The sequence below is a fragment of the Balaenoptera borealis genome (assembly GCF_965194805.1).
Source record: "Balaenoptera borealis genome assembly, chromosome: 2".
NCBI lineage: Eukaryota > Metazoa > Chordata > Mammalia > Artiodactyla > Balaenopteridae > Balaenoptera > Balaenoptera borealis.
This window is the reverse complement of record NC_138867.1, coordinates 119,241,996-119,264,301: the sequence shown is the minus strand read 5'-3', so window position 1 is coordinate 119,264,301 and position 22,306 is coordinate 119,241,996. Positions and strand designations below refer to the sequence as shown.

The following is a 22,306-nucleotide window of genomic DNA, read 5'->3' as shown; positions in this document are numbered from 1 at the left end:
TGTACTGAGTGGTGGCTTTCTAGGCGTGCGGGCCCTCCACTCGATAGCCGGAAGTCATCCGAGCTGAAGCGGTGGCCCCCACAACCTACCTAGACAGCAGTCAGCTCCAGTTGGCAGCCAGTATGGCAGATCGTGCCACGCTGGAGGAGCTTGTGCGACTTCAGGGAGAGCGCGTGCGGGCCCTTAAGCAGCAGAAGGCCGGCGCCGAGCAGGTACGACCCAGGAGGCAGGAGAGGGGACAAAGGAAGGCCTGGGAGAACAGAGCGGGGAGTGGTCTGCACAGAGGATGGGGATGTGGAAGAAGGGACTGGACTTGTGGGTAGGAGGACGGGCTGGGTGGGGAGGTAGCTGCGGTAGGACCCGAGAGAAGCAAAGCTAGGCTTGGGAGAGAGATATGCCGCACATCCTGATGAGGGAGGGATACTGAATGAATGATGGAAGAGGGAGGGGGTGGCAGATGTGGTAGCCCAGCGCCTACTTTCCCTCCACAGATCGAGGAGGAGGTGGCAAAACTACTGAAACTGAAGGCACAACTGGGCCCTGATGAAGGGAAACAGAAGTTTGTGCTCAAAACCCCCAAGGTAAATATTCCTTTAGGGAGCCTCTGAGAGGGTCCCTAATTCCACTCACAAGGACGCATATATGCCTGCTTCTCTGAATCAGGTCATTGAGGAGGATCTGAAATCCTGCAGAGGAAACAACAGTTGGCTGTAGGCGCCAGGCTGGATTGGACTCTGAGTCATTCTGGGATGGCAAAGTGATGGCAGAAACTAGGCCAGCTGGGTGCTTAGGGGAGTCTACCTGCTACTGCTACTCCTTCTTTCATTCAGTAAATATTTACTGAGTGCTTACTGTGTGCCTAGCACTGTACAAAGCAGTGAGTGTACCATGGTGAACAATATAGCCTGCCCTCAGGGAGCTTACATTCTACTGAAGGAAACAGGCTTAGGAGAAATAATCCCACACATGGATATGTAACTACAAATTGTGTTAAGTGATGTAAAGAAGTAAAAAGGATGCTCTGAGAAAAATAAGGGAGAACTGGGAAGTCTGAAGAAGTGATAGACTAGCTAACCTAATAGATGAGTGGAAGACAGCCGGGTGAAGAGTGTGAGGAAGATAAGTCCAGGTAGGGTATGGAAATCCTGAAGTGAGAAAGAACCTTGGTAGTTTCCAGGAACTATAAAAAGACCTTTATGACTAGAACCAAATAGAGAAGGAGAGTAGAATGGAATGAAGTTGGAGATTCCTAGCTCAACCACCATGATTTCAGTTCAGATGCCACTTTCTGTAAGTTCTATAAACTGAACTATTTACCTATCATCTGGGTTCCCTTGGCACTTCATAAGTATCTCTGTTATTGCATTTATTGCTGACTTTTCATTATTCACATGGTTTATTTAACCTGAGAGTCTGGGACTAAATAGGTATTCAATGAATGTATGTGAAATTTAATTCCAAAGTAGAGGGGAGATGATCTGTCTTCCTTATGTTGAGATGTCACCGTTTAAGAGTAATTCTTTGGGCTCCTAAAATCACTGAGCTATTCCTTTCTACATATAACTCATTTCAAAGGTTAAAGAGATGGTGTAAAACCCCAAGGCAGTGACCATCAGTAGTTATTCAAACTACTGGGTGAAAAGATTAATGGGGATTTATGATAGATCAGGCTGACCTCAGCTAAACCCAATGATCAATCTTAGCATCACTAAAAGTAGGACAACCAGACATTATGTTCCTCTTGACGTGATGCAATAAGAAGTACACAGCACCACCTATGAAGTATTCTTGCCAAGAAGAATTGTACCTGAATCTAATCAGTCTTCAGACTTAACTACCAGTTTACCTAACTACCAGTTTACTGGAAATATGGGAAATGGAGGAACATGTTAAATGACCACATTGAATAAATGGTTAACCAAATCTAGAACGAGAAAAATTCTTTCAGAAAAATGACTCAGTTTCCTCAACAAATAAAGGACATTTTTTTTAAAAAAAGGAAAGGAAACTGTTGCAGATTAAATAGACATGAGACATATAAACCAAGTACAAGTTGTGAACTTATTAAGAATCTGATTCAAACAAGTCAACCATAAAAAGATATTATTGTGGCAGTTGGGGGTAATTAAACATGGTTTGGGCACTAGGTAAAGGGTTGCTGTTAAATTATATTGGTTGTAAGAAAGGTATTGTAGTGTTTTGTTTTTTAATCCTTATATGTTAGACAATCATACTGAAATATTTATGATGAAAGTATATGATATCTGGGATTTACTTTAAAATACTGCAGGAAAAAAAAATGTTGGGGCTTAGATAAAATAAGGATAGCAGATGTTGATAGTTGTTGAAGGTAGGTAATAAACACAGGGTGGGGTGGTCCAGTGTACTATTCTCTATAATGTGTGTTGGAAAATTTCCATAATTTAATGTTAAAAGAAAATGAGATACAGCAGAAACTAACACAACACTGTAAAGCAATTATACTCCAATAAAGATGTTTCAAAAAAAAAAAGAAAATGAGAATATACTGGAGAGTTAATATCCACTTAGTTTGTTGAAATACATTTCTTGACATGTGATTCATAATTAACAGAAAACTCAGTATTATGGGGAAAGGACTTTTTCAAGGAACCTTCCTGGTCAAAATTATTTTCATAATGTTATTTGCCTTTTTCACTTCGTTTGCGGTGAAGGTGCAAAAGCACTGGTGTGTAGAACTGCTGGTGTCTTAGCACAAATTAAGATGTTGGCACTGAGCTGTACTAATAACCATTATGTTCTTTACTTTCGTGAACTCACAGTAAAAAAAAAGATTCAGTTTCACTTAAGAATGTCCTTGATAAAACAGTAAAAATTATTAATTTTATTGAATATCGACCCTTGAGTACACTGTTTTTTAATATTCTGTATGATGAAATGGAAAGCACAAATAAAGCACTTCTGCTGCATTCCAAATTAGGAAAAATGCTTGTGCCATGTGTGAACTGTAGGCTGAACTAGCTGCTTTTTTCATGGAAAACCTTTTTTATTTCAAAGAAAAACTGAAAGATAAACTATTGTGTTAAAGATTTGGATATTGGGCAGATATTTTCACAAAAATGAACAAAGTGAGCCTTGTCACCTCAAGGAAAACATTCAGCGGTATTTGTTGCCAGTGATAAAATTCAAGTGTTGAAGTCAAAGTTAGAACTTGTGTTTTCCACCATGAGCTTGACAGGTTCTCAATACTTGAAGACTTTCCTGATGATATCTATGGTGACATGAACAAATACGGTTTTTTGATATTGTATAATGAGGCATATCAACATTTGGAAGATCTATGTAACTGTTATCAAAGAACAAATATTTTCTAAATGACCAATGCATGATGTTATAAAATTGTGCCTGCGTAAAATATCCAAAGTACAAGATAGAGTAACAGATATTTCTAAAATCGTACTAAAATATACATAACATAAAATTTGCCATTTCAACCATTTTTAGGTGTACAGTTCAGTGGCATTAAGTACATTCATATTGCTGTGCAACCATAACCACTATTCAACCCCCAGAACTTTTTCATCATACCAAACTGAAATTCTTTACCCATTAAACAGTAACACCCCATTCTACCCTCCCTCCAGTCCCTGGTAACCATCGTTCTACTTTCTGTCTCTGTGAATTCTGGGTACCTTATAATGGATTTTAATGTAACAGTGTGAAAAGTTCATTGATGTAGTTTCAGATTCCACATTGCAAACCAATCCTTAAGAAGCTCTCCCTCTTTGGATTTTGGTGTAGTTTAAGAAGAATATCTGGGGCTTCCCTGGTGGCGCAGTGGTTAAGAATCCGCCTGCCAATGCAGGGGACACGGGTTTGAGCCCTGGTCTGGGAAGATCCCACATGCCGCAGAGAAACTAAGCCCGTGCGCCACAACTACTGAGCCTGCGCATCTGGAGCCTGTGCTCCACAACAAGAGGCCGCGACAGTGAGAGGCCCACGCACCACGATGAAGAGTGGCCCCCGCTTGCCACAACTAGAGAAAGCCCTCGGACAGAAACGAAGACCCAACACAGCCAAAAATAAAATTAATTAATTAATTAATTAATTAATTAAAAAAAGAATATCTACAATTAGCTGAAAAGTTTATTAAAAATATTCCTCCTTTTACAATTACGCATCTCTGTAAGGCTAGATTTTCTTTATATATTCAACCAGAACAACATATCACAACAGAATTGAATGCAAAAAGCATATATGAGAATTCAGCTGTCTTCTGTTAACCCAGGCATTAAAGATTTGCAAAAATGTAAATCAATGCCACTCTTGTCACCAAATGTTTTTGTTTTGGAAAGTAGTTACATTTTCCTAAAATGTTATTTATGTTAACATGTAATGGATTTTCTTTTTGTTAAGTGAATTAATATTTTTAAATGTTTGCAGTTTTAATTTATAATACGATAAATATTGATAGGTATAATCCACTTTGGGGTCCTTAGTAAATAGTAAGAGTGTAAAGGAGTCCTGAGACTAAAGAGGTCCTACTTGTGAGTAGCATTTAAAAGCCCAAACTAGAAGCTCTGACCTGGAAGAACAGAGTTCTAGTACTGACTGCCAGGAAACAGCTGAGTGGCCTTAAGTAATGATTTAACTTCTCAACACGTTCAAATTCATTTACTTAGCCCTTGTCATAGGGCTATCAGAAAAAAATTAAAGAAAAAAATAGTGGGGACTTCCCTGGTGGCACAGTGGTTAAGAATCCGCCTGCCAAAGCAGGGGACACGGGTTTGAGCCCTGGTCCGGGAAGATCGCACATGCCTCGGAGCAACTAAGCCTGAATGCCACAACTACTGAGCCTGTGCTCTAGAGCCCACGAGCCACAACTACTGAGCCCGCGTGCTACAACTACTGAAGCCCACGCACCTAGAGCCCGTGCTCTACAACAAGAGAAGCCACCGCAATGAGAAGCCCGCACACCGCAACGAAGAATAGACCCCGCTCGCCACAACTAGAGAAAGCCCGCGTGCAGCAACGAAGACCCGATGCAGCCAAAAATAACTAAATAAATTAAAAAAAAAAAAAAAGAAAGAAAAAATAGTGTTCATTAGGGTTTTTTTTTTAAGGTATGTTGGGAGAGAATGTTACTTGTAAAATTTGGAATTAGATTCATTAAGCCAGTTTGAGTTGGTTATATGCCTGTCATCAGGTAGATGTTTTCTATTAGGCAGGGGAATGTTCTGTTTCCCAGAAAATGAGTTTAGGAAAATTTCTCAGAGAACAGAGTTCCAAGAATTCTAGAAGACAGAACCAAGCTAAAAAGGGGTTGGAATTTAGAAGGGTGAGAGCAAATGGGTGTGGTAATTAATAGGGAATTGTTTGTACTTGTTTTACAACTCAGTGACCTGTAGGAAAACCTAAGTTTGGGGCAGGGTTTTCATTCGCCATCATTGAAGTCATGCTTTTATATTTCTAGACCTTACTGTTCTTTGTTTTTAAACCCCATCCCTGGTTCTCTGGCTGATTTTGACTCCAAGGGCACAAGAGACTACAGTCCCCGGCAGATGGCAGTTCGGGAGAAGGTGTTTGATGTAATCATCAGCTGTTTCAAGCGCCACGGTGCAGAAGTAATTGATACACCTGTATTTGAACTAAAGGTGAGGGGTGGATGAGGAGAAATTGCATGGTGGAATAATGGGTATACAAACAACAAAGAGGATGGCAAGAGAGTGAAGACCAAAGGTCTCTCTCTTGTTGCAGACAAAGATTGGCATTTTCTCCATGAGAAGGGGGACAGGACTGGCGTAGAGAAAGAGGCCCTGCTTTTTATTTACCTTGGTTGTGGCCAGCAGCATCCAAAAGAGAGCCCTTCTCAGGAGTGGAAGTTGTTATGGCTCCTGTCTACATTGAATTCCATGGCACCTGTACTTGAGATGTTTCCTAGATACATGTAAATCGAACATATAAAGGATAAATATGCAATCAGTCTCCTATTGATGGACCCTGAGGTTGTTTCTAGTTCTTTGCTATTAAAAAACGGTTCTTTGCATCCCTCCCTGCTTAAAACCCAGTGACTCCCAATGCATTTATAATAAAATCCAAACTCTTTACTCAGGCTTACAAGGCCCTACATGATGTGGCAACTGCCTACCTTTCCCACATCATCTCATGTGCTTCTTCCCCTTGCCCACTGTGCTACCATGGTCTTTTTCTATTCCTGGAACATACTAAATATGTTTCTTTCTTCGAGCCTTTGTTCTTGCTCTTCCCTCTTGCTGAACTCCCTTTTTCTCTAGCTCTCTGCATGACTTTAATTCCAGAGTAAATTAGACATGACAGATTTTAATTTCAGATTTCAACTAAAATGCCATTCCTCAAATACTCCTCTCCAACTGCCTTGTCTAAAGTAGCCCTTGTCTATCACATTGACCTATTTTATTTCCGTTAAAGCAGCTATCACTATCAAAAGTTATGTTAATTTGTTTCCTTGCATTAATGTACTGCCTGTCTCTTTTCATTACTATAGAAGATCCATGAGGGCATGGACTGCCTTTGTTCACTGATGTATACACAGGGCTTAGAACAATGTCTGGTACTAGTGGGCATTTATCTGCAGGGTAAATTCACAGAAGTAGAATTTCTGGGTCAAATGGTTGTACTCATTCCTATTTCTACCAACTATATTAGTTTGCTAGTGTTCCCATAACAAAATACCATAGACTGGGTGGCTTAAAGAACAGAAATTTATTGTCTGGAGGCTAGAAGTCCAAGATAAGCTGTCAGCAGGGTTGGTTTCTTCTGAGGGTCATGAGGGAAGGATCTGCTTAAGGCCTCTCTCACTGGCTTTTAGATGGTGTCTTTTCCCTATGTCTTCACATCATCTTCCCTCCTCTGTGTCCAAATTTCCTCTTTTTATAAGGACATGAGTTATATTGGATTAAGACTCATCCTAGTGACCTCATTTTACCTTAATTACTTCTTTAAAGACCTGTCTCCAAATAGAGTCACAATCTGAGGTTACGGGGGCTGGGTGGGTGCAGGGAATAGGGCTTCAATATATGAATTTCGAGGGGACACGATTCAGGCCATAATACCAACCACTGTATTCTCCGGCCATAACACCAACCATTGTATGAGTGTTTCTATTTTCTACACACTGGGAATTTTCAGGTTTTTTGAACTTTGCCAGTCTGATAGTGAAATATATTATCTTGTTGAAGATATCACAGGGCAAGGACTCTCTCAGTTTTGGCTTTTGACAGTGTTTAAATCTTAGGCCGTCATAAAAACATTTATCTTTGTTGATCTAATGACCCACTCCTAGGCATTTATCCTCCAAAAAAATATTCAAAAGAAAAAACTGTGTACCCAAATATATTTATTGAAATGCTATGGAATTTTTTTTTCAATTGGAATAACCTAAACATCTATCAGTGTAACACTAGGAAGGAAGGAAATAGCTTCTTCTCACTAGAATATTATGCAGCTTTTTTTTTTTTTTTTGGCCATGCCGCACAGCTTACGGGATCGTAGTTCCCCAACTGGGGATTGAACCCAGGCCCTCGGCAGTGAGCGCGCAGTCCTAACCCCTGGACCACCAGGGAACTCCCAATGCAGCTTTTAAAAATAATACTTCAGCTGTCACAAAATGGAAATGTGATAAGCAGAAAACCAAATTGGTATTTCCTTGATTATAACTACATCAAATAAGGAAACATTGGGAGAGAGAACAGAGGAAATGTAGATAAGTTGAAATCAGTCATAGTTAGAATGGTGGATTTTTGTTTTTAAAACTTCCTTTCAAATTGTTATATTTATCATTATGATCACATTTCTTTATGTTTTCTCCAGGAAACACTGACTGGAAAGTATGGGGAAGACTCTAAGCTTATCTATGACCTGAAGGACCAAGGTGGGGAGCTGCTGTCTCTTCGCTATGACCTCACTATATCTTTTTAAACTTTGGATGTATTGGCCCTTTCTGGGCTGGGGCTTTTTCTAGCCTCAGGTTTGGGGGCAGCTAGACATAGGTGGGATCAAATATAATGCATCTTGCAGTCAGGGAAGTTATTTCTCTAAACCAGGAGCTAGGCTTTGGCTAAACAGAGCATAGCTAGCCTTCGAAGGCTTCTGAATCCTGAGTGAGACCTCATCTTTATGTCAGGGTCCAGTTCTGACTCTGCCAACAATCCCCTGGATTCAGAATACGTCTCCCTTGCCCTGGCTGGTGGACAGAGTTCTCCCTAATTGACCAACAGCACTTTTCCTTTATCTCCAAGCTATGTCAGAGAATCATCTGTTTAGAGATCCCTACTTGGGGCCCTTTTTCTGCTCCCTGGCCAATCTGCCCACCCCCCTGCTGTGCTCAGCATAGCCCAAAAAGAAAAGAGCCTTAATATTTTATGAGACTTCAGCTGCCCAGTATGGTAACAAAGTTGATTCTTGCTGATGTTCAGAAATGCTGTTAATCTTACAGATGGTGGTTTTACCCACACAGGGTGCGGTTAGACCCCAGCTTCTGTTGATGATGATAATCAACTTCCAGACTGTGAAAGGTGGGGCTTTCCCCTTAACTCTTTGTCATCAGGTTCCTTTTGCTCGATATTTGGCAATGAATAAACTGACCAACATTAAACGCTACCACATAGCAAAAGTATATCGGCGGGATAACCCAGCCATGACCCGAGGCCGATATCGGGAATTCTACCAGTGTGTGAGTATGGGGGCAGGATGGGTAAGGAGGCCCTCCCTTGAGCCAGTAGAATCTATTGAGTACTTTTGGTGTCCTGAAAAATCTAGATGCCCCAGATAATGCTAACCCTAAGATTTCTTTAGTATTTTCATATACAGGACAGGGATTACTCTCCTCATTTTATCTGAGGAAACTTGAGGCTCAGCAAGATGAAGAGATCATAGGGATAAGAAAGGCAAAGTTAGGACTAGAACTCTGGGTCCAGTGCTTTTTATATTAAACCACAGTGATAGGATCACAGCAAAGGATGAGGAAACTGGATTTGAGGTACTGTCGCCCAGACTGGTGGCACAGATTCTGAATGAATAAAGGACTAAGGCCGTATAATTGCTCCCACAACAGTGGAAGGAAATAAGGAAAAATAGATGAGTGAGATAATGAAGGAATAGCCCTGTGGATGGGAAGAAAACCAGGACTGGTAAGAGACCCAGGAATACTGGGGTTTTGCTCTGGGCTGACAGTCAGACGGAGAATGAAGAATGTGGTCTGCGCATGAGTGCAAAGAGGCCTCCTTCATAGAGAGCAGAGCTCCCAGGAGTCCTCCCTCAAGGTTAAACCCCTGAGGATCTCTAGCTAACCCTCTCCCTACAGGATTTTGACATTGCTGGGCAATTTGACCCCATGATTCCTGATGCCGAGTGCCTGAAGATAATGTGTGAGATCCTGAGTTCACTCCAGATAGGCGACTTCCTGGTCAAGGTCAGAGCTGAATGGGGCTGGGAGGGCAAAGCTGGGCCTGGCCTCTCACAGGAGAAGGTCCTGGTGCAGAGGAACCAGTAGCCTAAGTGTCCAAGGCTATCGAGGGTCCTGTAAAGAGATTCTCTTCTCACTATGCCTTGGGTCGCTGCAGGTGAATGATCGGCGCATCCTAGATGGGACGTTTGCCGTCTGTGGTGTTCCTGACAGCAAGTTCCGCACCATCTGCTCCTCAGTGGACAAGCTGGACAAGGTAATGACCCAAACCCCTGACTCTTCTTTTCCCAGATCACACCCTACCCTGAGAAATGGAAAAGATTAGGAGAGAGAGGGCCCTGCCTCTATGCCCACAGAGGAAGATTAGCCCCAGGATATAGGTTGACGGGCAGCTTCTGCTCAAGACCACCCCGTGAGAAGGGCTCACACTTGCTCTGCACTGGGGAAGCTGACCAGGGTTCCCTGACTGGTATCTGTCTGCTCAGGTGTCCTGGGAGGAAGTAAAGAGTGAGATGGTGGGAGAGAAGGGCCTGGCACCTGAGGTGGCTGACCGCGTTGGGGACTACGTCCAGCAGCATGGTGAGAAACAAACCCTGCCTCCCCGGCAGCCATCCCACTGCCCTCACGCTAAAGCCAGACTCCTCCGTGTGTGTGTGTGTGTGTGCACTGGAGAGAGAGGGAGAGGGAATGCATGTGTGTGTGTGCGCACATGCATACATGTGTAATCCAGAGGAAAAGGTAAAGCCCTTATCTTTTTCTTCTTGTCAGTCTGGCTCACAAATCTGTCTCCCCAGGTGGGGTATCCCTGGTGGAACAGCTGCTCCAGGATCCTAAATTGTCCCAAAACAAGCAGGCCTTGGAGGGCCTGGGAGACCTGAAGCTGCTATTTGAGTATCTGACCTTGTTTGGCATTGCTGACAAGGTGAGTCAGGTTGGGATGGGAGCCTTAGCTGAGCTCTGGGGCTGGAGGCCTTTGATCCTCATCTGCTACTGACCATGTTCTTATCCCTCCAGATCTCCTTCGACCTGAGCCTTGCTCGAGGGCTGGACTACTATACCGGGGTGATCTATGAGGCAGTGCTGCTACAGCCCCCGGCCCAGGCAGGGGAAGAGCCCCTGGGTGTGGGCAGTGTGGCGGCTGGAGGGCGCTATGATGGGCTGGTGGGCATGTTTGATCCCAAAGGGCGCAAGGTGCCATGCGTGGGGCTCAGCATTGGGGTAGAGCGGATCTTCTCCACTGTGGAGCAGAGGCTGGAGGTAGGTCTTCGGGCTGGGTGGAAGACATTCTGGGCAGATGGTGGCACCTGAGCTATCTTCTTTGATCTCTAAGGGGGCAAGTAGTACTGCATTGGGCAAGTTGCATCTTTGCAAAGAAATGGAGAGAAGACTGTTGCTGTCCTTCAGACTCCCACCCCATTATAGGCCAGCTTGATGGATCTTTGATCATTCTTTCTTCACAAAATCCTTTGCTCCCTACTTCCTTCAGAGCTGTCAGGAATCTAGGCCAGTATATCCAAAGACCTGACTCTTCCTCATAATACAGAACACTTACTACTTTACTACTCTGTGCTAGGCACTGTGCTTACTGCTTTTCACGCATTGTCTAATCAAACTCTTAAACAGCCCTCTGAGGGTAGCTACTTTTATTATTTACATTTCTTAGGCAAGGGAACTGAAGATTATAGATCAAATAATTTGCCCAAGGTTTAAGTGGCAGAGTCAGAATTTGGATGCAGGCAGTCCAACTCCAAAGTCTTGCTCCCAACCACTCTGCGATATTGTCTCTAAGTGGGAAGCGTGTATCTGAGGCTGTGGGATCCCTCAGATGGCTATCCTGACTCTCTAGCACCTAGAGTAACATGAAGAAAGCCCTTCTTGGCCTCAAGCCCACCTTTGTTGCTACTGCTCTTAAGTGGCTGGTTGCCTTTCATCCCTCGGGTAATGCTCTGGCAGTAACCTTCCCACTGCTCCCACCCTTTTCTCTAGAGTGGAACCCACTGGTGTTTTCCAACTGAGGTCACTGTTCCAGTAGGCATCTTATGTTGTAAGAACAATGGGAATAGTTTTCCAGAAAAAGAGACAGCAGCAGCATTCTTTCTCCCCTCCATCCACACACCCCCCAAGTTGTGCCCTATGGCTGACGTATAAGAGACACAGTCTCCTGACTGTGGGAACTAGGACTGCCAGGGGTGATTGGATTGCCTGGGTGAGCTCAGAATATCACTTATGATGCATAAGTTTCTAGATGGAGATAAGCTTGAAGTTACTGTACATAAGCTACCTTTGCCCTCCATTATTAATTCTGGCAAGTCATAAGTACAAGCCAGTCAGTTCATTTCTTATTCTTCTAAGAGCTACTTTTTGCCCAGTTGCTAGATGAGAAGACTAGCCTGCCCTGGTGGAGTTGGGCCTGGTCTCAGAATCCTGACAAGAGCCTGCTTTGTTTGCTCTTTTAAGGTGTTGTAAAGGGTAGCCCAGTTCTTTCTTAACTGCTTCTTCCCTAGGCCTTGGAGGAGAAGGTACGGACCACAGAAACACAGGTGCTTGTGGCATCTGCACAGAAGAAGCTGCTGGAGGAGAGACTGAAGCTCATCTCAGAGTTATGGGATGCTGGTATCAAGGTAGAGGAGGCAAGCCCCAGGGTGGCAGCAAATTTGGGAGTGCTGGACACAAACGAAATAAAAGCTTATCCATAGTGGCCTGCCATTACTGTGACTTCTTGGGGTGAAGGTCAGAGCAAGGTGCCAACTTGGGCCCCAAGGAGGTTGTCCCGGAGGACTGCAGAAGACAGCCTTCATCTCTTTCCCTGGTCCCCTGCAGGCAGAGCTGCTCTACAAGAAGAACCCCAAGTTACTGAACCAGCTGCAGTACTGTGAGGAGGCAGGCATCCCACTGGTGGCCATCGTTGGTGAGCAAGAGCTCAAGGACGGGGTCATCAAGCTCCGCTCGGTGGCCAGCAGGGAAGAGGTAAGTAGGTGGACAGGAGGGCTGAGGGATGGGGAATGTGTGCCATTTCGGCAGGCCAAGGCCCATCCAAGACCTAAGCAAAAGCCTGGCATTCATATTAACGCCCACTCCTAAAGGACTTAAGGGGGTAACATGTTACTATGGTCATGGCAGGGTAAAATCTCCATCCCCACACATACCCTGTGTCTCTCCACCTCCCCCAAGAAGCGCTGTCTCTCCCCTGAGGTGTTTGATTGGGTTCCTGCGCCCAGCTGAGCCAGGCATGATGACTAGAGGAAGGCATGGGTGCTCAGAGAGCAGCGGAACACAAGATGCTCATACCACCTTGTTCCTCCATCCTGGCCAGGTGGACGTCCGAAGAGAAGACCTTGTGGAGGAAATCAAAAGGAGAACAAGCCAGCCCCTTTGCATCTGCTGAGTTGAACTATCAGAGGAAAGTGGGACTGGCACTATTTAAGGCTAAGACAAAACTCTGCATACGTACTTCAACAGCTTTGCACGTTTCCTTCCCAACAGGAAGACCTGACGAGTGGTCAGAACAGAGACTTTTTTATTTTTATTATGATTATTTTATTGGTAATCACAGGCAAAAATGGCCACCCAAAAATGGGTGGGCCACGGGGAACTGGCCCAAGATGGTCTCCTCGGCAGGGCCCTACAACCAGGTGGAGGGAACGCTTCCCACAACCAGCCGCCGCGGAAGGTCCAATAAAATGCCTCAACCACTGGAGCCTGCCTGTGTCACTACTGCCTAGCCCTGCCTTCCCTGTCAGAGCCTGGGCCTCCCACTGCGACCACTTCAGCGGTGGAAAATGGGGAGAGACACTTACAGTAGCTCCCACGGGCTATTCCGCAGGGGAAGGGCGCCGCCGACGTTCTCGCTTCCAGCCTCAGTCCTGCCGGTTTGCGAGCCGTTTTTTAGGAGGTGGGGCTGCCCGCAGACCCACCCACTAGGGTCTCTAGCTTTCACCTGAGGGTCTGAGGTTCCCGCGGCGCACGTGCGGCGGATACCCCCACCCCCTTGGTGGGCGGGGTCGTGCTCAGAGCCAATGAGAGCTTGGGGGGTGGAGGAGTAGGGAAGCTTCCAGATGGGCAGATAGGGAGGAGGTTATAAAGGGGGTATGAGCGAGCCAGCGGGAGAGCAATGCAGTCCAAGCGGGAGTGTGAGGTAAGTGTTTGCCTACCAGGGGGTCGGTGAGCCCTGGACATCACAGGCGAGGTGGGGGTGGACGCAGCGATACGGCATTCCAACCTGCCCTTTTCCCCTCAGCTGTGGTGTGAGAGGGTGAATCCAGAGAACAAGGCGGCGCTGGAGGCGTGGGTCAGGGAGACGGGCATCCGCCTGGTGCAGGTGAACGGGCAGAGGAAGTATGGCGGGCCACCCCCAGGTACGGTAGTCCCAGCCCTACGCCTACGGGAGGGCTAGGGCAGCCTCGACGGCCCCGAGCCGCCGCGTTCGGGGGAGGGAGGGGCCTACGCCGAGGCGCCACAGTCAGAAACTTTTAACTACCCCGTTACCCGCCCCCCCGGCTGATAAAACTCATTGTCTGTGGCTTCCCACCCACCCGCCCCCTCGAGGAAGGGAGCCAGTCTTAAGGTGCCAGCCCCGTTGGTAGCTCAGTCACCCAGTTATGCCAACGACCCGGGGCGTACGGGTGTTGTAACCATTTCACAGACGTGTGCACACATACTCCCTCCTGCGCTCGGTCCCTGAACCTCGACCCCGGAACCATCCGGGTGGATGACGGTGCCCCTCCCCCCGCCTTCCCCCAGGATGGGTGGGCAGCCCGCCGCCGGCCGGGTCAGAAGTGTTTATCGGGCGGCTGCCCCAGGACGTGTACGAGCACCAGCTGATCCCACTGTTCCAGCGCGTGGGCCGCCTCTACGAGTTCCGCCTGATGATGACCTTCAGCGGCCTGAACCGCGGCTTCGCTTACGCCCGCTACAGCTCGCGACGCGGCGCCCAGGCCGCCATCGCCACGCTGCACAACCACCCGCTGCGGCCGTCCTGCCCGCTGCTCGTGTGCCGCAGCACCGAGAAGTGCGAGCTGAGTGTGGACGGGTTGCCGCCGGGCCTGAGCCGCCGCGCGCTGCTGCTCGCGCTGCAGCCGCTGGGTCCCGGCCTGCAGGAGGCGCTGCTGCTGCCCAGCCCCGGGCCGGCGCCCGCGCAGATCGCATTGCTCAAGTTCAGCTCGCACCGCGCCGCAGCCATGGCCAAAAAGGCCCTGGTGGAAGGTAGGGGTGGAGACTGCGAGGGGCCGCTGGTTGGGGCTAAACGCGTTCTGCCCGGCACTTTACCTCAACACGTCAGCGTAGATCAGCATAGCGGGTTAAAGTCGCGAGACCTTAGGGTCAAACACACTTGAGTTTGAAACAGACTGACCTCACGTTTTTAAATTTCCACCGGTTCTACCAGCTACCACTCACCTAAACTTCACACTTCACATGCACTATCTCCTGACTTAAAACTCCACATTGCAGTGAAACATAGAACGTTGTCCCTCTTTAGATAGACTGTTTTAAGAAAAATTGACTTGCCCAAGGCAATCCAAATGAGCCTACCTTTTATCCATTGTAGAACCTGCTTCCTGAAACTGAGAATTAAGCAGCATTTAGCACATTCTGTAGTTCTTGGCAAGTATTCATGGTAAAGATTAGCTATTCTGATGGTTATGAGGTAGACAAAGCCTGCAATCAACCAGTACTCCAAGGAAACTTAGAAGGTAGCAGTTATTGCACTCCCTTTGTAAGTAAACACAAAGAAGCCTAGAGAAGTTATTTAACTTGCCTGGGGTCACACCAGGAAATGGGGAGGCTACAAATTAAACAGGCTTGTGTGACTCCAGAGGACTCCGGTCTGGGGGCTTGGGCCCAGGGCTTAGACCCCGCCCTGTCTCTGCCTTTTTCCTGCAGGGCAGTCACGCCTCTGTGGAGAACAGGTGGCTGTGGAGTGGCTTAAGCCAGACCTGAAGCAGCGACTCCGCCAGCAGCTCACGGATCCCTCTCTACAGTGCCTACAGCCAGAGGGCAGCCAAGTAGCCCTGGCCAGGGACAAGGGGCTGGAGTTCCAAGGGGCTCGGGCTGCCCTGCAGCTGCTGTGCCAACGGATGAAGTTGGGCAGCCCATTGTTCCTCACCAAGTGTTTGGGCACAGGCTCTGCTGGCTGGCACCGATTCTGGTACCAGGTGGTGATCCCTGGGCATCCAGTGCCCTTCAGTGGCCTCATCTGGGTTGTGCTGGCCCCCAGTGGGCAGGATGGGCATGAGGTGGCCAAGGATGCTGTGTCTGCACGGCTGCTGGAGGCACTGAGTCTGGGGCCAGCCTCCTGCGGTCTGCTGGGGCTGAGGCAGGAGGTACCATGGTTCAGCAGTGACCTAATCCTCTCCCCAGGCAGCCTGAATGAGTAGGCGGAGCCTGTGTCAGTCCCTGGCCCAGCAGGCCTGGGCAGCTGCTATCTGATCCCAAGAAGGGGAGGAGCATGGGCACTGCCCTAGGCCTGACACAGCCTCCCAGCTGGGGCAGGGCCCACAGCACCTCCTGGCAGCTCAAGTTTGGCTAAGTTGTGGTGAGGGAGCTTCCCTTCCCCCTCCCAGCCTGGGGTTTAACCTGACCCCAGGGTTGTTCTCTGACACACACTCGCACACACACCCCTCTCTCCTCCCACAGCTTAGCATGAATCTTTGCTTCTTATTTTCTTGATTTGTCTTTGTTGGTGTTTTTATTTGGGGGCTGGCTGAGCCAAAGGGTCAGAAATCTGCCTTTGCCCCCACCACTTGGCATTCTGGTTTTGGTGTATGTGTAGTTTTGAGTTTTTCTATGCTGGTTGTATTTATATTAAACCCCTGGTTGGTATACACCTGTGTCCGTGCCGTCTTGCTCCAGCTGTGGGCTTGTCTTACACTGGTGGAGTGAGCAGCTGCGACAGGGCAAGTACTTCCCCACATCAGTGTGCCGATCCTGAGCATCTTCTTGTGCACAATAGGATACTTTAAGTTCCCAGCCTCTCTAGGGATCCAGCCCAGAAAGCAAGACTCTTGTCCACTGAGAACCCATCCTGAGATTCAGCTCATTCCCTCAGTCACTGTCATCCTCACTTTCCTCCTCTTCCTCCTGAGCTGTGGCGTCCTCTCCCTCCTCCCTCAGTCCTGCAAAGAAGTCATCGGTGCTCCAGGCCTTGCTGCTCAGCGCCCGTAGTGGCCCTCCCTTTTTCTTGCGCCGGCGGTAGTCATCCACCACCAAAGCCCGCAGCTGGGCCATGTCCCAAAACTTGAGGCGCTGGTCATGGCCACTGCTGGCCAGGAAGCGGCCGCAGTGGGAGAGGGCTAGCTTCTCCACAGGTTCCCCGGCATGCTGGCCCACACTGCCCACCACTCGGTTTGGCAGGATGTTGACAGCCCTGGACAGAAAGAAAAGCGTTCGGTATGGGCCAGTTAGGTCTGCCCTTCCTGTGACTGGAGGGCCATCCGCCTCCTCTCACCTGATGACTCCATCAGTGGAGCCGGTACACAGCAGACTCTCAGTGACTGGAACCATGCAGTCAATGGACTCCGCTCTCAGGGCAAAGCGGTCACTTGTGGCCCCAAAGCCATCCCAGTTGAAGAGGTAGATGGTACCTTCACTGGAGCCACAGGCCACCTTCTTCCCACACTGCAGGGAAACAGGGCAAACCATGTTTGTGGAGCCACATCAAACCAAGTCCCTATCGCACACCCCCATCCCGCCGCACCCAGCTGTACTTTCATAAGTGTAACAGAGGTCAGGTCTCCAGACTGAGGCTCGGAGAGCAACTCGAACCGGCGTCGTCTGATGTTGAAGACACCAAGGCAGCCATCTCCGCTGTAGAGAGAGCAAAGCAGCAGGCTTGGCTGGAGGTACCCACCGAGGGAAACATTTAACACGGAAGGGAGGGGATGCAGCTTTGAGGCTGTACCTGGCTGTCAGCAGCAGCTTCTTGGCTGGGTCCAGAGCCATGTCAGCAATGTACTCCTCATGCTGCCGCATATCCATTAAGGGACCCTCCTTCCGCTGGTCCCAGAGGCGGATGCCACCTGTGTCATCCCCAGTGGCCAGAACATTCTCATCCACCAGCAGCAGGCTGTTGATGGGGACACTAGAGACACAGATACAGAACTTCTTTGAGCACCTTTGTCCCAGTAGGGATGTACCAATCAATCTTTACCCTTTATCTCAACACACAGTTGGCTTCCCCTTACCCGTGAGCCTTGGAAATGCGTCTTTCCAGTCGTCCCAGCTCCACATCTAGAAAATGGATGGCTTTGTCCTTGGAGACAGTAACAAGTTCTGTGGGGAGGGAGGGGGAAATGCCCAGGTCATGGTGTTGTTCATTGCTCCCTTCCCACCACCACACTGGTGGCTGCCTTTCCTAATACTCACTCTGCCCATCTTCAGAGAAGACAATGGCTCGGCAGGACTTGAGGTGGTGACCTGAGGACCAGTGCTCCTTGGTTTCTCCCTCTTGGCAGGAGTAGGAAAAGCTGGGGAGAATGGAAGAAGAGTGAATGATTCTAGACCTCACCTGGGAGTACAGAGACCAACTAGCCAAACTTCCACCTACCTAGGAGTTCCTGCTTGCACACCTCCAAGCCCAAGGAGCTTACCATCCCATTTTCTTTTTTTTTAAATGAATAGGTATTTATATTATTATTTTCTTTAATATTTGTTTATTTATTTTGGCTGTGCCGGGTCTTAGTTGCAGCACGCAGGATCTTCGTTGCAGCATGCATGCGGAATCTAGTTCCCCGACTAGGGATTGAACCTGGGCCCCCTGCATTGGGACCGTGGAGTCTTACCCACTGGACCACGAGGGAAGTCCCCCATTTTCCCATCTTCAATGAGCTTCAAATGTGAGGTCCTTTTTTCATTCAATGTACATTTTTGTGACCTCACCCCACCCCTCTTCATCATCTTTGAAAGCCCTAACCTGGGGAAAGATTAGGTCTGTATCACTCTGGAGGTCCAAAAATGACAGAACAGCCCAGAAGTTGGAAATGTAAAGATTAGTAAGACAGGGATATTACACTCCAGGTCTACAGCAGCTAAAGAAAGCCACAGTTAATTACGGCACATTGGGCTTCCCTGGTGGCACAGTGGTTAAGAATCCGCCTGCCAATGCAGGAGACATGGGTTCGAGCCCTGGTCTGGGAAGATCCCACATGCTGCAGAACAACTAAGCCCGTGCGCCACAGCTACTGAGCCTGTGCTCTTGAGCCTGCGAGCCACAACTACTGAGCCTGTGTGCCACAACTACTGAAGCCCACGCGCCTAGAGCCCATGCTCCCAACAAGAAAAGCCACCGCAATGAGAAGCCTGCGCACCACAACGAAGACTAGCCCCTGCTCGCCGCAACCAGAGAAAAGCCCGCGTGCAGCAACGAAGACCCAACGCAGCCAAAAAAAAAAAAAAAAAAAATTACGGCACACCGTGAACACGTGGGGCGGAAGGATGAAAAGGGAGGTAGAGCAGAGAGGCACCAGCCTGTAAGCTCAGCTTTGAGACAAGTACCTGTCAGAGATTATCCCTAGTGCCTGCCTCAGCAGATCTTCAAAAAGCGTTGAATGAATAAGTGCTTGCTTGCTAGTGAGTTCCAGGCAGGCAGAACTGGGTCTACTTATTGTTTGCTCTGTCCCAGTGCCTAGCATGAAAAAGCTGCTTAATAAACACAGATTGAATGAATACTTTGGAAGGGAAGAGAGCCCTGGAAAGCTAACTAAGGTGATGACATGTGAGTTGGATCATGAAGAATAAGTAGGTCACCTGGCAGAGAACAAAGGGCAGATATTGGAGGCAGATGCTGATGTCTCTCCCAGGGCAGACACGAGGAATGAGGAGAGTTCAAGTGGGCAGACGGAGTATAGCTGAATCTGGAAAGATGGGCTGGACTAGTTTTGAGACAACCATGTAGGCCAAGCAGAAGTCTGAATTGAATCCTTTGGGAAAAAAGGAACCTCTCTGGAATGGTCATGGGAGAAGTTTGAGGCCTCCAGAAGGCAGTGGCTGAGGGTAGAGAAGAGGAGACAAACAGAAGCCAGGGGGGTGTGTGAAGAAAAGTCCAGGGTGACTCCCAAGTATCTGGCACTGTAAACATGGATAAAAGTAGTAAACCTCTCTGCAAGGTATGTATTATTGTTCCCATTTTCTTTCGTCCTTCCTTCCCGCCTTGCCTTCCCTGCCTGCCTGCCTGCCTTTCTCTCTCTCTCTCTCTCCCTCCCTCCCTTTTTTTTTTTATATAAACTTATTTATTTTATTTATCTTTGGCTGTGTTGGGTCTTTGTTGCTGTGCGCGGCTTTCTCTAGCTGCGGCAAGCAGGGGCTATTCTTCGGTGCGGTGTGCGGGCTTCTCATTGCGGTGCCTTCTATTGTTGGGGAGCACGGGCTCTAGGCACGTGGGCTTCAGTAGTTGTGGCGCACGGGCTTAGCTGCTCCGGCTCTAGAGCGCAGGCTCAGTAGTTGTGGCGCATGGGCTTAGTTACTCCAGCTCTAGAGCTCAGGCTCAGTAGTTGTGGCGCATGGGCTTAGTTGCTCAGTGGCATGTGGGATCTTCCTGGGCCAGGGCTCGAACCCGTGTCTCCTGCATTGGCAGGCGGATTCTTAACCACTGCACCACCAGGAAGCCCCCTCTCCCTCTCTTTCTCTTTTTTTTCTCTCTCTCCCTTTCTCCCTCCCTCCCTCCCTTCCTTCCTTTTTTCCCTCCATCCCTCCCTCCTTCCTCGGAGCCACAGGGCTTGCGGGATCTTAGTTCCTGGGGCCCTGGCAGTGAAAGCACGGAGTCCTAACCATGGGACCACCAGAGAATTCTCTACTGTTCCCATTTTCAAAGATGAAAATCAGAAATTAACTTGCCCAAGGCCATTGCAGCTAATGAGGGATTTGGGGTTTAAATTCATTAAGTAAATCTGATAGCACAACTCTCCTGGTTAAGGCCTTCAATGGCTTTTCACTGCTTCCAGCCTACATCTTTTATTCAAAATCAAACGTGTATTGAGCACTAACCCTGGGCTAGAAGCAGGAGATAAAATGGAGAACTAAAGAGACTACAGATTACACTCCAGAACGTTGTTTTTCAAACGCTAGTCATGACCCATTACTGAGCTGCAATCAGCATTTTCTGTGTGTGCTCGCAATAACGACAGAATAAAATAAATCAGAAAATATTAGAGTGCCTCACACATAATATAAAAGCTATTTTTACTGTGGGGCGAGGTCAAAAAAGTTTAAAAAACATTTTTTTAGCGGAGGAGACAGTGTTCAAATAATTATGCAAACGGATGTATGATTACACACCATTATTTAGTTTATGAGGAAAAGGTATCTGGTGCCAAGGCAGCATCTAACAGGTAATCTAATTTAGTCTGAGACATGTTTGAAGAGTGAAGAGATGCTGGGAACTCTGGGACAATAGGTGCAAGTGAGGGAAATTCCAGGAAGAAGGAATAACATGTGCAAAGGAGCTGAGGCTTCAAGGTACATTAAAAAGGTAACGATGAATAAGCACAGAAAACAAAAAATAAAAGTGAGCAAGGGCCAGATGGTCAAGGCCCTGAAAGCCGGAATAAGGAATTTCAACTTAATTCTAAAAGCAAAGGTAAACTATTGAAGGGTTTTAATCAAGGAAGTGAGGTGGTTGGATTTGTGTTTTTGAAAGATCAATTAAAGTGGGCAAGAAGCGAAAGCAGGGGGCCCCGTTGGTCCTGTTTCAGGATCAATACAATATTTCGGTGGGAAATAACAGTGTCCTCAACGCCTGCAGCATGTCCGGGCTCCGTCACGACTTTCCAGCCACTTTGTCTCTCAGTTCTTTCAATAGATTTGTGTGGTAACTTGCTTAAAGACGAATTAACGTTATTAAACGAATTGGACAAGACTGAGGCTTGTAAACTTAGTCTCCCTGTAACTTTCTCTCCTCATCCCAGCTCCATCGCTGCGGAGCTTCCAGACCGAGCAGCCCCACACCCACCACGCTCACCACGCCCCCATCTCTGCCCCGCACTTACACGAACACGTCCCCGTCCACGTCCCCAGCCGCCAGGATATCGCGGGCCGGATGGAACGCCAGTCCACTGGCCGGAGCCTCCAGCACGATATCTTCCGGAGTGTCCCGGATCCGGGCTGGGGCTTCCGTGGAGTCGGGGTCCTCCTCGTCTCTCTCATCCTCCGCGGGCCTCTCCTCACACGTGCGGTCCATGAAGCAGAGGAGCCGAGCCGCGCAGCAATTGGTAGGTGAACCGAAGCACCAGTCACTCGTCGGGAGTGGCCCAGGGCACCGCTTCCGGGGTAGGGGGCCAGGCAGGAAGTGGCGTCAAGGCGTTCTCCGAAACCCGGAGAAGGCGGGGCCTGACTCAGCTGGTGGGAGGGACCGACCCGAGGAGCCCGGCCTCCTAATCCCGCTACTTCCCAGTGTTGCAGCGGAGGAGGTTCCTGTGTCAGATAGACGGCGCAACCATCAGTCCCCTTCTTGGTGACTTTACGTAAAGTCGGGAACTGCGTTTAAGTCCTTTCCCCTTTTCCTGAGCGGTGCTGACAGTTTGGTAGTGTCTCCCGCGATCAGTAAAGGATGACTGCCTGCCTTCGGGAGAGAAGAGCGGGACGCCAGTCGTTCATGGTTTGGTGAAAGACCAAGACAAGCGACAGCCAGTTTGGTCAATAAGCGACAAAAGCCCACGCCGCGAGAATTTGACCTGCGGAGGTCGTAGACAGCAGGCAGTCCGCGCACACACTTAAGCTGCAGCCCTCCATGCTGAACATCCTCGTGGCCAAAGCAACAGCGCCCCGCCCGTTCCTACCATTTGGCTGCAGACCCTCAGCGGGACTGGGCCAGCAGTGCTGAGAGCTGGCAAGGAGTTGCTGAAAAGGAAAAATGGGCACAACAGTTGACGTTCTGGACATTCCGGTTACCAAAGG

The 22,306-nt window shown here is 48.3% G+C and overlaps 3 protein-coding genes across 5 annotated transcripts; 2 read left to right on the top strand and 1 right to left on the bottom strand.

Moving 5' to 3' along the window:
- The first annotated feature begins 31 nt into the window (after window positions 1-31).
- On the top strand, window positions 32-13,118 carry HARS1 (histidyl-tRNA synthetase 1). Of its 3 annotated transcripts, none has more exons than XM_082378673.1 (13): window positions 32-212; window positions 492-581; window positions 5,514-5,633; window positions 7,828-7,923; window positions 8,564-8,689; window positions 9,320-9,427; window positions 9,579-9,677; window positions 9,907-10,000; window positions 10,216-10,343; window positions 10,436-10,678; window positions 11,926-12,042; window positions 12,242-12,392; window positions 12,735-13,118. In XM_082378673.1, the coding sequence occupies exons 1-13, from the start codon at window positions 123-125 to the stop codon at window positions 12,809-12,811; spliced, it is 1,539 nt and encodes a 512-aa protein (XP_082234799.1). In that variant the 5' UTR covers window positions 32-122; the 3' UTR covers window positions 12,812-13,118. The 3 variants fall into 3 exon arrangements, with proteins under 3 accessions (XP_082234799.1, XP_082234798.1, XP_082234797.1); XM_082378672.1 differs by lacking the exon at window positions 12,735-13,118 and adding an exon at window positions 12,593-12,727 and having other exon boundaries at window positions 12,242-12,388; XM_082378671.1 differs by having other exon boundaries at window positions 34-212; window positions 12,242-12,388.
- A 152-nt stretch (window positions 13,119-13,270) lies between these two features.
- DND1 (DND microRNA-mediated repression inhibitor 1) lies at window positions 13,271-16,242 on the top strand. The gene is given in 5 exon segments (XM_082378681.1): window positions 13,271-13,556; window positions 13,659-13,776; window positions 14,162-14,623; window positions 15,302-15,691; window positions 15,694-16,242. Coding segments are annotated over 5 exon segments (1,062 nt in total). The 5' UTR covers window positions 13,271-13,532; the 3' UTR covers window positions 15,762-16,242.
- WDR55 (WD repeat domain 55) lies at window positions 16,088-21,694 on the bottom strand. The gene is made up of 7 exons (XM_082378716.1): window positions 21,400-21,694; window positions 17,783-17,883; window positions 17,602-17,689; window positions 17,319-17,498; window positions 17,125-17,224; window positions 16,866-17,035; window positions 16,088-16,784 (listed from the first exon to the last, which is right to left on the bottom strand). Exons 1-7 carry the CDS (start codon window positions 21,588-21,590, stop codon window positions 16,463-16,465), a joined length of 1,152 nt encoding a protein of 383 aa, XP_082234842.1. The 5' UTR covers window positions 21,591-21,694; the 3' UTR covers window positions 16,088-16,462.
- Window positions 21,695-22,306: the final 612 nt, after the last annotated feature.

What these genes read in the sequence shown, in the direction of transcription:
- HARS1 (XM_082378673.1), top strand. Translation starts at nt 123, where the DNA reads ATGGCAGATCGTGCCACGCTGGAGGAGCTTGTGCGACTTCAGGGAGAG. An exon ending in CACCTGTATTTGAACTAAAG is followed by an intron (nt 5,634 to 7,827) that starts GTGAGGGGTGGA and finishes TGTTTTCTCCAG; the next exon opens with GAAACACTGACTGGAAAGTA. An exon ending in TGTTTGGCATTGCTGACAAG is followed by an intron (nt 10,344 to 10,435) that starts GTGAGTCAGGTT and finishes TTATCCCTCCAG; the next exon opens with ATCTCCTTCGACCTGAGCCT.
- WDR55 (XM_082378716.1), bottom strand. Translation starts at nt 21,590, where the DNA reads ATGGACCGCACGTGTGAGGAGAGGCCCGCGGAGGATGAGAGAGACGAG. An exon ending in CGCATTTCCAAGGCTCACGG is followed by an intron (nt 17,499 to 17,601) that starts GTAAGGGGAAGC and finishes CTGTGTCTCTAG; the next exon opens with TGTCCCCATCAACAGCCTGC. An exon ending in AAGCTGCTGCTGACAGCCAG is followed by an intron (nt 17,225 to 17,318) that starts GTACAGCCTCAA and finishes CTCTCTCTACAG; the next exon opens with CGGAGATGGCTGCCTTGGTG.